At 39.1% G+C, this 14,654-nt stretch overlaps 1 protein-coding gene across 1 annotated transcript in view; it reads right to left on the minus strand.

Annotated features, from left to right (window-relative positions):
• Nucleotides 1-14,654, minus strand: part of LOC106872984 (coactosin-like protein) — a 72,111-nt gene that overhangs the window by 24,974 nt on the left and 32,483 nt on the right. The window contains exons 2-3 of the mRNA XM_014920173.2: nucleotides 8,134-8,216; nucleotides 4,807-4,964 (exon numbers count right to left, since the gene is read on the minus strand). Coding sequence (XP_014775659.1) covers nucleotides 4,807-4,964; nucleotides 8,134-8,216 — 241 coding nt within the window. The remainder of the gene's footprint in view (nucleotides 1-4,806; nucleotides 4,965-8,133; nucleotides 8,217-14,654) is intronic.

Here is a 14,654-nt window from a genome sequence, read left to right on the forward strand (position 1 = left end):
GGAAGGAAAAAGAATTTTTGTATTTGAATTGGTCATGGTTTCAATTGAAAACAACATCTAGTTTTTCAATTAATCATCCAACATTCTGACTACCTTATTATTCAAAATATACAATATCTGTAAATCACTTCAAACTCTCTCTCTCTCTCTCTCTCTCTCTCTCTCTCTCTCTCCACACATACACACACACACATATATATATATAAACTTAGATATGTTTTGACCAAAGATTAGTCCAGGCCAAGTCTAACTTAATAGCACCACCTGATAGGATTATCTAAATCCTTTTTAAGTCAAGTTTTGTGGTATCATGGGGTCCATGCAAGTAGGGAGTTCTTGTTGTTTGAGTTATATCTAGGTACAGGTGGCTTGTCTGGTATTCCTTGAAGAAATTTGTCCAGATTTTGTTTAAAGGTAATGGGATCCTTTTCCTCTTTGATCTATTTCAGGACATATATACATATGTACATATAAATGAATACACATGTGTGTGTGTGTACATGTGTATATATGTGTGTATGTGCATGTATGTGTGTGTGTGTGCACATGCACATATTCGTTCATTTATGTGTGTATGTGTATATGTGGGCTTGCGCATGTGCACTCTTGTACAGATGCACACATTTGCATCAATGTAGACATGCACGCAAAACCATATGAGTGTGTCTACACACCCACATATACAACTATATACTTGCACATATTGTCCCTTCCTACTTTCCCTCCAATCACCTGACTGACTTCCTGTCCACCATGTGGTTGATCTGCTCACCATGCGGTATTTTCAAACTAACTGTTATGGATATACTAACGTTAAACCACAACACCACATGACCTTCCTCGACTAATCGCAGCCCACCTTATGGTAATAACTTTCAACTCCTATCATTCAAATTCAAAAATGGCTGACGACTAGCATCATGCTTGAAACTCTTGGAGTACCAACGAATTTGAATCAAACTGTTTTGATCCATATGTGTGTATGTGTGTGTGTATGTGTGTGTGTGTATGTATATATATATGTATATATATGCACATGTATACATATATATGTGTGTGTGTATATACTTATGCTTTCGGTGTGAATAGTTTTTTATATGGCGCTGTTTTTACAATCCTGTAAATAATAATAATAATGGTATTTTTTATATAAGCTTAAAGATTATGGAGATCACTGTGCAATGAAAATAGTCTAAATAAAGGGGCATATAAGCCCCCAACAGAAGAAAAGAAGGCCTTCCTATTTGTGTGGGATATATCTATATATCATCATCATCATCGTTTAATGTCTGCTTTCCATGCTAGCATGGGTTGGACGATTTGAATGAGGACTGGTGCAACCGGATGGCTACACCAGGCTCCAATCTAATTTGGCAGAGTTTCTACAGCTGGATTCCCTTCCTAACGCCAACCACTCAGAGAGTGTAGTGGGTGCTTTTACGTGTCACCTGCACTAAAACGGCCACGCTCGAAATGGTGTCTTTTATGTGCCACCCACACAAGAGCCAGTCCAGGGGCACTGGCAACGATCTCGCTATATATGTATATATATATATATATGTATATATATGTATGTATATGTGTATATATATATATATATATATATATATATATATACATATATACATATACATACCTTTTTGAGCCATTTGATTGTTTCTTTTACAATGCAGTTTAGCCCACAATATACCTCACAATTTTGATTTTTATTGTACATCTTAAAAGTCCTTTTACAATCGTCTAATATGTTTTGTATAGATATCATGTATAGATAACCAGAATGGATTTGTTTTATTTTGTTTTATTCTTTATTATAATTTTATTATTACTTTTAATATTTTTATTCTTTACCTGATTATTTCCATTGAATTTATTTATCATTACTGTTATCATTAATTGTAATGCGATAGTGATGACAGAGCTTTAATGAGCTTAGTAAAAAGTTTTTGGCAATTTTTGGCAATATTTGGCAGTCACTAAGTTTTCTCGTTTAAATTTCACCAAGACCAAAATTTATATGATATTATATTATATCATTACACTGTTAATATAATTATATTATTGATTTATTTTTTCAATCCACAATTTGAAGTTACGCTATTTTAATATTTAATATACCAGACAAATGGTTTTAAATATACTCGTGCATATATATGTTATATATATGATCCTTAAGAACAGACAGCACTTCCATGCAGACCCATGCAAACTGTACCCCCACCCCTTCACTTTTAAACAAACAATAACTTCCACTATGCCAGTAATCCACGTGAACTTGAAGCCTCTGCTGCAGACAAATCAATGTGGAGGTCTCTCACCTCACGAGCAGCAGCTGCCTTTGAAGAGGATTAGCAACAGTGTCTTGTTGTTGCAAGAAACAGACATCAGAGGGCAGCATCCACCTCAATCCAGACAACAAACTATCGCTGTGATACCTGTGTGCTTCCAGCTTCTGGCTGTGGAGTCACATGACTCCACAGAGTCATGTGACTCTGAGAATGCAGACTTTGTCATTGTTTGACACCGATGGACCACCGACACACACACACACACACATACGTACATACATTCATACATAACTATCTATACACACACACACATCCCATCATAGTGGTTTCAAGTTCAGCCACACAGCTTGGGAAAGTGTCTTCTACTACATCACTGGGTCAACTGAAGCCTTGTTCACACATTAAGAGTATTCATTGATAAGGAATAATTAAGAACCAGACTAGCTAACCAGCCAGCCAGCCAGCCAGCCAGCCAGCCAGCCAGCCAGCCAGCCAGCCAGCCAGCCAGCCAGCCAGCCAGCCAGCCAGCCAGCCAGCCAGCCAGCCAGCCAGCCAGCCAGCCAGCCAGCCAGACGGGCAGCCAGCCTATTAGCTGAGAATGATAAGAAATTGGACTAATGAGTCATGAACTGAGAGTTCAAACTCTAACTTGGGCATTTCTGCTGTGTCTCTGGACAAGGTAAAAGTATTTCTGACTTTATTTCAGTGAACCCCCTACCATCCTACCCATTCAACCAAACCCACCCACTTATCTTTCTACCTTTCCTCTTTGCCTCCCTCCCTCCCTACCTAATTACCTATTTGTCTACTTACTTATCTACTTACCTAAACCAACCTGACTGTTAGGACTGATAGATTTTTATTTTAGTATTTCCTTTTTTTATTTGGTTTGCAAGATTCTTGATGTGAATTTGTGTGTTGAAACAGATTTTATTGTGCCTTGGGAGGGTCATTACACCAGTAATAATAATACATGCATTGGTTCAATTTCACTTCCTTATAATTCATCAATTGGATAACTATGTAACCAACAAACTAATCAGGTATTTCATTAATGATTCAGTTAACCAATCAATTAATTAGTTAAGTTTGTCAGAGTCCTTTCATAGCCATTTGTGATGTCTTCAATGACATGACCTTCCTACTCCAGATCAATTTCAGATCTGTCTGTCCTTTTGTTTGCGGGTCAAGACTTGAGGTTGACCTGGAGTAGATAGGGCATGCCATTGAAGAGCTGTGAATGGTAATGAAAGACTTTGACAAACAGCTGATAGATTTATTAACTAACTGCTTAATCAAACAATCGATTAATAGTTAACAAATTGATGTGAAGTTAACCAGCATGTGTGTTTATTATTGGCAAAATGATCCTCCAGAAATACAACAAACTATTTCAGTACTTTTATGCCTTAATAGGAAGAGGAAGAGAAGAAGAGATAAAGGGAGGAAGAGATGAAAGAAGAGATGGGGATGGAGAGATGAAGGAAGTGACAAAGAGAAGATTCAAACCATTTTCAAGGTTAGAGACCTGGTCAAGATTCTTGTAGCAGAGTAGACTCAACTGAAAGCACCAAAGGACCTGATGATGGGTCGTTCAACTGAAGACCAGATTAAATTTACCATCCAACAACAGGAATGGTTCCACTGATTGGTTTCATGCAATTTCTGTCTATCAAATTTCATTTACAGGCCTTTGGTCAAACTGTAGCTATGGTAGATTACACTTGTCCAAGGTTTCTGTACAGAGTTACGGAAAACCCTGGTCTGGTTCAGAAAGTTGTGCGTTTCCCTTAAAATTCATCTCTTAATTATATTTGTGCATTTAAACCCTTTAGCATTTAAACTAGCCATATCTGGCCCAAATACTCTACCTGCTTTATGATCAAACAGGCCAGATCTGGTCTCTTACACCATCCTACAATGTTATTTTAGAAATAAACAATCACATCAAGATCTTGAAGCTTCAAGATAATGCATGATCAATCCAAATGCATTTGATAGAATGCTAAAGGGTTAAGGGGGTGAAGTGGTTGAATTATTAACTTGCTGGACAAAATAGTTTGTGGCATTTTTCTGGTTTTATATTCTGAGTTCAAATTCCACCAAGGTCTACTTTCTCTTTCATCCTTTTGGGGGTCAATGATATAAATACCAGTTGAGTATTAGGGTTGATGTAATCGACTGCTCCCTTCCCCTAAAATTTCAGGCCTTATACCTATAGCAGAAAGCCTTATATCTGTGTTTATATATACATACATATATATGTTTATATATACATATATATTCATTTAATTATTTTGTAATTTCAAACCCAATAAATTATGTCTTTTCTCCTCTCTTATATTTATGTAACTTTGCTTAGCTCTGCATACTTTTCTAACACTTTGTATGGGTTCTTACAGTACGAATGCACAGGTCCTGGTGGTGCAAGTAAACACACAAATATGTACATATGGACACACAGACCGAGAAGCAAGCCAAAACAATAAAGGTAGAAGCAAAAATCTTTGAAACTGACCGTCAAGATGTCTCGGACGAAATTTTTATCTGTGCTGACTTTAGCTTGTTTCATCATTGATACTTGAGTCCCAACCCACGTAATAAAAACAAATTTACTTCGTTTACTCATTTCATCTCCTGTTTCAATACGCAGGTATCCATAGAAACGTTCTTCACCTGAAAGAAGCAAAGGAAAAAAAGAATAAAAATACACATAAAAAAAAAGGTTAGACATAAAGATAGTAACAAGGAAACTGCTAAGTGAACTCTTGACCTGTTAGAGATAACAGCCAAAGACTTTGATTCTTCTCTCTTTCTCTACTACTATCTATGTCTTGAAATCTGTTATGTAACACAGTAAGAATGGTCCCAGAAAATCACTTACAGCTGTGTTCCTTTCTCCCTAAATGGAGAAAAGTTGAGTGAATGGGTTTGCAATCTCTTGTAGAAAAAGACTAAAATGCTTGTTGAATTGTCTGAGGTGTTGGATTGATGTGGAATACATCAGACTGGAAATAAACAAGATGCTCATGTGTGTGTATGTGTGTGTATTGTATCTTTTTATTTTATATCCTTTACTTGTTTTAGTAATTGGACTGTGGCCATGCTGGGGCACTGCCTTGAAGAATTTGTAGATCAATGAATTAACCTCAGTATTTTTTATTTATTTTGTCAGTCTCTTTTCTCAAGCCACTAAGTTACGGAGACATAAATGAATCAATATCAGTTGTCAAGCAGGGTGAGGGACAAACACAGACACACACACATGATTGGCTTCTTTCAGTTTCCATCTACCAAATCCACTCACAAAGCTTTGGTTAGCCCAAAGCTATAGTAGAAGACACTTGCCCAAGGTGCTACGCAGTGGGACTGAAACTGGAACCATGTGGCTGGGGAGCAAACTTCTTACCACACAGCTACACCTGTACCTGTATGTACATCTCAGCAAAATTGAGGCCCTAAAAACACAATGACCCAATCTGTCCCTGATGTGTATCTTCCTCATAACTCACCTCAGTAACATCCACCCCTCCACTCTTCTGATGATGGAATTATTCACTTGGCTGTTGTAAATATATGAGAGTTACTTACTTTGTATCTGACAATCTTAGTATCATCCCCCACCATTTATTTTCCACTGAATACCCCCTAGACCCCACCACATTCCTCTGTACACCTTTACATTCTGCCAATGGCAGACCCCACTGTGCATGTTCACCCACCTATGTGCCTCTAACCTCATCCTCGGCATTGTGCGTCTCCCACATAGAGTACCCACACTCCACCTCACCTGTGCAACCATCAATCACCTCCTTGACCCAATCCTATTTCTTCTACCTCCTCTCCTCCATGCTCCTATTCACCACCATTAATCGCACTTCCATTCATCTCTGCCATTCACTGCATTCACCTCTCCCCTCACCTCTATCTACCTGCTACCTTTGTTTCACACTCTTACAATCTTACCTACTCATTCACCCTGTTCAGTCCTCTGGGACCATTTCTCCAGAGTTCACCTTCCTGTAACTTAAGGTTACACCCTGTGCACCCTCATCCTCTCCCTTTTTCCTACCTGGGTAACCATGTACCACTTCTACAGTAATACACCTGTTTCTATCTCTCTATCATACTTTAACCTCTCGTCATGTGATATAATAAGGCCCCTTCCCTAAATCGTACAGTCCTCAGTTACCAGGTCTTGCAAGTTACTCACTGACCTAACTAGTGCCAGTGGCATGTAAAAAGCACCCAATATACTCTGTGAAGTGGTTGGCATAAAGAAAGGCAATCAGCAACAGAGGCACAGCCAAGTTCTGAAGTTAGTGGGACTGAGCACATAAAGGAAAAGGGGCCTTGGCACATACTGAACAATTTCGGTTCTCAAGTGATGTTGGGGAGACAAATACAGATGCATGCAAACACTCACACACACATACATATATATATATATATATATATATATATATATATACATATACACGACGGGTTTCTTTCAGTTTCCATCTACCAAATCCACTCACAAGGCTTTGGTCAGTCCGAGGCTATAGTAGAAGACACTGGTGAAGCTGCAAGCGCTGATTCAAAGGCTGCTCCTAATTATCCTGGGTATTTGAAGAAAATGATTGTTGAAGGGAGCTACACACCAGAGCAAGAATGCAATGTTGATGAAACTGTACTTTTCTGGAAGTGTCTGCCTGCTAGAAGCTTTATTTCTTGAGAAGAAAAATCAGCACCAGGATTTAAAGCTTCCAAAAACCATTTGATACTTCTTTTTGGGAGGAAATGCCACTGGTGATATGAAATTAAATCCCCTACAAGTGTATCACTCTGAAAATTCAAGGGATTTCAAAGGTTACATAAAGCTTAATTTACGTTTGATTTGGCATTCAAAATAAGAAGGCAAGGATGACTAAGAACCTTTTCAAAGAGTAGTTTACAAACGTTTTGTAGCATGGTACAGTACTAGACGTAAGGTTTCCAAGAAAACATTGCTTCTTTTAGAAAATGCACTTAGTCACCCAGCCAACTTAGATCATGTGAGAGTAGAACATATCTCCAAGAATACAACTTCTTTGCTCCAACCAATGGATCAATGTGCAAAGCTAACTTCAAGGCAGAAGAGAAGAACTTTCAAACAACTTATGAAAGCAATTGACAGGAAGGATAAACCTACAGTTAAAGATTTCTGAAAGAAATTCAACATAATGGATGTTGTAGATAATATAGATGAGCTATTGAAAGAAGTGGTTTTTGCTAGTTTAACCCTAAGGCCATTCGATTCTAGACCTTGCTTCCACACCCTGAATAGTGCTCGAAAAAGTCTATGGCCAGACAGTACCCACTAAAAGTTTTCCTCTATCGGAAAGTTCATCAAATTTGGAAAGATATTGTGATATTTGCAAAGGATGTCAGATTTGAAGAAGTCATAGAGGATGATGATGTGTGAGTTGCTAGTGTCCCAGAGAAAAAGTTTATCTAACAAGGATCTGACACTGGTAGAAAAAGAACAAGCTGAGAATACAAATGAGACAAGAGAAGTTCCACCTATACCACTTAAATTGACAACAAAGATTATTTTTAAAGGGTCGGCACTTATAGAGGAAGGCCTGCAGGTTTATGCTGATAATGATCCTAATCAAGAATGTAACATAAAATTTCAACATGTTATTATTTTGCAGTAAATCCAAGTGGGACTGACTTGCCTGTGTATTAAGTATAATCAGTTAAAATAATCTTCAAGGCAAGAATAAAAGCAGAAGAGCATAATTTATACACAGTAATGTACATGAGTTGGTGTGACAAGACGATATAATGTTTCAAGTGATGACAGTCAAATAGGACTTACTTGTGAAATGAGATTTAAAATCTTCAAAATCTTCCCCAGTTTCAAGGGGAATAATGTTGTCTCCATCATATGTCAATAATGCCCTGTTGAGAAATAGAAATAAAAATAAATGTAACAACGGAAACTGAGTGTTTATATCAACAAATTATTAACATGGGGATAAAGTTTTCACTCTGAGGGGAATTTGAGGGCTCTAAGGGGAAAACTTAAGGATCTCAGTGGGGAAATTGTTTCTAAGTTGAAATTTTTTTTATCATTATTCAAATGCTTTTTTATTTGTTAGATTTCAGTTATTTATTTCAGGGAAGTTATTTATGCCAGGAAAGACTGTCAACTTCACTTCAACATTTATTGTTTGGTGTGAAGGTATTTTTCATTTGACTGCAATCTAGTCACTGACATGATCCTACTGCATTTCTTTTGTGGGGTTATTGGTTCATAAATATAGGTTCTAGGGTAAGTTACACTCTGAATGGGTGAATCATTGTTGGTCAGGGAACTTGGAATTTTGTTGTGTTTCACATTTTCGCTCTTCTTTCTTTCTTTCTTTCTTCATTGATATTTTAAAGATATTAATGGGAAATTAATATATTACTGATGTGTCACTATACATGTATGTATGCACACACACACACACACACGTGCGCACACACACACACACACCCACACACACACACACACACATACACACACAGAGGCAGAAGCGTGGCCGTGGGTTAAGAAGTTTGCCTCCTAACCTTATGGTTCTAGGTTCAGTTTCACTGCAATACCTTAACCATTATGAGTGAATCACACACACACACACATGTGTGCAGCTTGACATCATATAACTGTTGTTAAAGTACAACACCATGATGCAAACAGGGTCTTTCCTTTCCAATCTTCCGTGGAAACCTATCTGGTCACTATGGGGAAATATTATCTTAGTTGGAAACAGGTGAGGGTTGGTGACAGGAAGGGGATCCAGAAAATTGGTTTCAATGAATTTAATTAGATGCAAAGAAGCATGCAATGTCAACATCATCATCAACATTTAACATTCGTTTTCCATGCCAGCACTGGTTGGACAGCTTGACAGTAACTGGTAAAGCCAGAGGCTACACCAAGTTCCATACTCTGTTTTGGCTTGGTATCTACAGCTGGATACCATTCCTAATGCCAACCATTGTACAGAGTATATTGGGTGTTTTATATATGGCACCATCACCAGTGCTTTTCATGTGGCATCAACACCAGTGCTTTTTATGTGGCACCAAAATCAGTGCATTAAAAAGCAACCGGCACCCACATAACTGCTTTTTATGTGGACATTAAAATTATGATGAAGCTACATGCAGACAAATAGCGTAATGCAGACGTTGTGCCCTTCACATCCTGTCAAACTACCCAACCCATGCCAGCATGGATTTTAAATAAATGATGATGATGGTGATGATAATGATGATACATGCACATAACCCCCACACCCCTAATACCATGCCCCCATATGCACACCTACACCCACACACTGAAGCCAATGGCCGGCCATGTCATCTTGACATTTCACGAGTGTGCATTTCCTTTTCAAACAAGGCTACCTCAGGTATGTCAAGTTTTTCAATGTTTAACTTGCTAATGGAATATTTCTATCACCTAATTATGTAACTATCTCCCACAAAGCTCTGTTAAAGAAACACCTTGTAATACCTGCCTCAGGTAGGTAAAATAGCAAATATATATATATATAAATAAAAGATACTGTTTAATTATTTATAAGGAAAAAAAAAACAAGCTAAAGAAGCAACATTGACAACAACAGCGACAACAGCAACTTATGCAAATAATGAAATGAGAGATTAAGGTATTTAATTAGTGTTTGTAAGTATGTGAGGTAGACTTATTTCTGTATTGTACATGGTAAGCATATATACATACATACATTCGTACGAATGTACGTTTATATATGTATGCACATATATACATACAGGCATACATACATCCATATACATATACATACATATATATATCTATATACACACACATTATATATATAGATATGATGATGATGATGATAATGGCAGTTCTTCCTGTCTGAAGACCACGAGGAAGAGTGGCAAACCCTCAAGTTGCTATGTAAACCAATCCCTGCGTGACAGGGTCTGGCGCAATTAGGCAAACATGAAGGCTTTGATCAGATGGATGCCCTGAATGACATATCTATCTATCTGTCTGTCTGTCTGTCTATTTATCTATCTGTCTATCTATCTATCTATCTACATCTATCTGTCTGTCTATCTGTTTGTGTGTGTATGTATGTCATCATCATCATCATCGTTTAACATCCGTTTTCCATGCTGGCATGGGTTGGATGGTTTGACTGAGGTCTGGAGAGCCAGCGGCTGCACCAGGCTCCAATCTAATCTGGTAATGTTTCTACAGCTGGATGGCTTTCCTAACACCAACCACTCTGAGAGTGTAGTCGGTACTTTTTACGTGCCACCGGCACAAGAGCCAGTCAGATGGTACTGGCATCGGCCATGATTGGTTGGTGCTTTTTAAGTGCCACCAGCAAGGGAGCCAGTCAAGTAGACCTGGCATCAACCACATTCAGATGGTGCTTTTTACATGCCACCCACATGGGAGCCAGTCAGGGAACACTGGCTACAGCTACGATATTGGTTTTACTTGACTCAACAAGTCTTCTCAAGCATATATTGACCGATGCATCAGGGGTATTCTTAACACGGCTGGACATGCATGGCTGCGATCTCACTTTAGTTGCCGGGTCTTCTCTGTTACAGTTTATCTCCAAAGGTCCCAGTCTCCCATCATTGGCTCTGTGAGGCCCAATATTCGAAGGTCATGCTTCACGACCTCATCTCATGTCTTCCTGGGCCTACCTCTTCCACAGGTTCCTTCTACAGTTAGGGAGTGGCACTTCTTCACACAGCTGTCTTCATTCATACATAATACATGACCATACCAGTGCAGATGCCTCTCTTGCACACCACATTTGATGCTTCTTATGCCCAACTTTTCTCTCTGTCATGTATGTACACTGACATTACACATCCAGTGGATCGTATTCGCTTCATTTCTTTCAAGCCTCAGCATTCATGGCCTGTTTCACAGCTGTGTAGTATGGCAATTTGCACACATCATTCATACAGTCCACCTTTCGCCCTGAGCAGAGGTAGGAGCTTCCTGAACTTTGCCCAGGCTATTCTTACTCTAGTCACTGCACTCTCAGAGCAGCTAACCTCACTATGGATTTGGTTGCCTAGGTAGCAGAAACTATTAACTACTTCTAGTTTCTCCCCCTGTTTCTGTACATCTTCAGTGTTTATTGTCCCAGTGCATCTGCCACACACAAAAACTATTTTCCCAGTTAACCTTCCTTTGATATTGCTGCACCTTTTATGTGTCCATAGCTTACACTGGGTACATTGTATGGAGTTTCTACCCACACCTTTTCTTCAGATCGAGCAGGGCCATCTACCTGAAGCGGATTGAGATTTGACAGCCTTCCTACTTACTAAGACTGGTTTTTGCTAGTTTAACCCTAAGGCCATTCGATTCTAGACCTTGCTTCCACACCCTGAACTTCGTCTCCAGTTCTGGCAGTGACTCAGCTATCAGAGCAAGGTCATCACCATAGAGGAGCTCCCAGAGGCAGCCTGTCTTGAATTCCTCTGTTATTGCCTAAGAGGGGGCTGAGGACTGATCCTTGGTGAACCCCTACTTCTCTTACCAACCTCAAAGACGAGTGACAATGATCTCATCTTTGTGACTGGAGATTTTAATGGGCATGTCAAACAGCAATCTGGTATCTTCCATGCTGTACATGGGGGCCATGGAGTTGGTACCAGAAATGAAGAAGGAACTAGGCTCCTGGAGTTCTGCAATGCAAATAACCTATTGATCTGCAACACCAACTTCAGGAAGCCAGCCAGCCACCTGATAGCCTATCAGTCAGGTGACTCTGCTAGCCAGATCGATTTCATTCTCACAAGACAGCGGGATGCATGGTTGCTCTTAAATACAAAGACTCTCCTTGATGAAGAATGCACCCTGCAACATAGACTAGTTATTAGTGACTTTAGACTCAAGGCCAGAAGGATACCAGAAAGCGGACCAATCTGGAAAAGAAGGGCCTAGAAGCTTAGGAACCCTTTACATGGTCAGAGATTTAGGGATATCCTTACCAAGAAATTTGATGATAGGGAGGAGGAGCTACAGTCCTGTGACATAGAAGGCAGCTGGGAATTCCTGCAAGACAGCTTGCTGAGTGCTACAGACCAAATCTGTGGCTGGTGCAAAGTCCCTTCCAGACCCAGGGTAACATGGTGGTGGAACAATGCTGTAGACAGGGCCATTAAAGCAAAGAAACAGGCTTGGAATGCCCGGAAGAGTGGGGGTAGCAGGAGAATGTATCAAATAACCAAAAGGGAAGTTAAGAGACAGGTATATAGAGCCAAAGGAATAGCAGAAAAGAAGTTTGTCAATGTTCAGCAACATGAAAACCAAAGAACTGAAGTATTTCGGATTGCAAGACAATGTGTGAGAGAAAACCATGATGTCATAGGAGAGAAATGTATGCGCATGGATTATGGTTCCTTGCATTTAATGATTCTGCAAAGAAAGAGGCTTGGAGAAGCCATTATGAAAGACTGATGAATGGTGTTTGTCATCAATTCACCTTGCTTGGTGTTGGTTTGTTTAAGTCTCTATAACTTAGCAGTTCAACAAAAAAGACCAATAGAATAAGTACCAGACTTTTAAAACAAAAAAATAAATACTGGGGTTGATTTGTTCAATTAAACCCTTCATGATGGTACCCCAGCATGGTCACAGTCTAATGAGTGAAACAAGCAAAAGATATATTTACCCTGCAGATAACAAAAAAGGCATGATGATGAGTTCATTAAAGTTTCCTTTGGCATGATAATGGACAAAGAATTTATTGACAGTGTATCCACTGACGATGTAATTACCTTGTAATGAAATTATCAGGCGATGAAATTACTGATGATTTATTTACAAGGATGTAATTGGCCAAGATGAATATATCACAATGAACTGTCGAAAAGCCATGAACAGAATCATGAGAATTGTTCTTTCTCCTCTGAATCATTTAATGAAAATAAGCAAAAAGCAAGAAGAAAAGGAAACGAAGAATGCTGGAAGCGAATTTTACTTGTTCTCTCATTGGTTGTCCTTTCCACCAATTTTGTAAACTAATCTTGTAAAATTCCCCACCAGATGCCCGTGTGAGAAAATAAATCATCATCACCATTATCAGTGTCATCATCGTAGTTGTCATCATCAATGTCATCGTTGTTGTCATCATTGTCGTCATTGTTGTCATTGTCATCATCATCACTGTTGTTGTCATCATCGTCATCATTGTTGTCATCATCATCATCATTGTTGGCGCCATCATCATGGATATCATCGTCGTTGTTATCGTCATCATCATCATTGTCGTCATCATTGTTGTCATCATCATCAACATCATCATCATCATCATCAACATTATTTTTTTTACAGGTTCAACATTGACTTTCCTGGATTTCTAATTTTTCCAAAGCAGGGGTGGTCACCCTAATCAATGCACTCTAAATTAAACAAATATGAAATTTACTTAAATAATTAAATGAAATATAGGCGTGGGCATGGCTGTGTGGTAAGAAGCTTGCTTCCCAACCACATGGTACTGGGTTCAGTTCCACTGTGTGGCACCTTCGGCGGCAAGTGAAATCATTATTATTATTACTATTATTACTATTATGTGACAAGCTGGTAGAATCGTTAGCACATCAGGCAAAATGTAGCATTTCTTCTGTCTCTGCATTCTGAGTTCAAATTCCATGGAGGTCGATGTAATCAACGAGTTCCCTCTCCACAAAAATTTCAGGCCTTGTGTTTTTAGTAGAAAGGATTCTTCTTCTTCTTCTTATTGCTGGCGAGCAGGCAGCATCATCAGCATGCTGGATGAAATGCGTAGCAGTATTTCACCCGTCACTACATTCTGAGTTCAAACTATGCTGAGATCCACTTTACCTTTTAGTGTTGATAGATTAAGTACCAATTATCTACTCCCCCAAATTTCAGGCCTGTGCCTATAGTAGAAAGAATTTGTCTTCTTCTTCTTCTTCTTATTATTATTATTATCTAGTATATATAAATCACAGAATTGCAAGCTTTCTTTTCAGGTATTCTTCCAATTGCAAGTTTTCTTTTCAGGTACACGACACTGCTTTTCCCCTTCCCAGGCTACAGGCCCACACCCCCAACACCCATACTGTTAGGATTGGCACTCTCAACGTCGGCACGCTGAAAGGTAGATCTGGTGAAATTGTTGAGATGCTTGAACGGAGACGCGTAGATATGTGCTGCATCCAGGAAGTAAGATGGAGAGGAGGTTCTGCGAGGTTCCTCACAGGCAAAGAACACAGGTACAAGATTTTCTGGGCAGGGAACACTGACGGGGTCGGGGGCGTAGGAATACTTCTAGCGGAGAAATGGGTGGATAAGGTAAT

Source organism: Octopus bimaculoides, chromosome 24 (assembly GCF_001194135.2).
Source record: "Octopus bimaculoides isolate UCB-OBI-ISO-001 chromosome 24, ASM119413v2, whole genome shotgun sequence".
Lineage (NCBI taxonomy): Eukaryota > Metazoa > Mollusca > Cephalopoda > Octopoda > Octopodidae > Octopus > Octopus bimaculoides.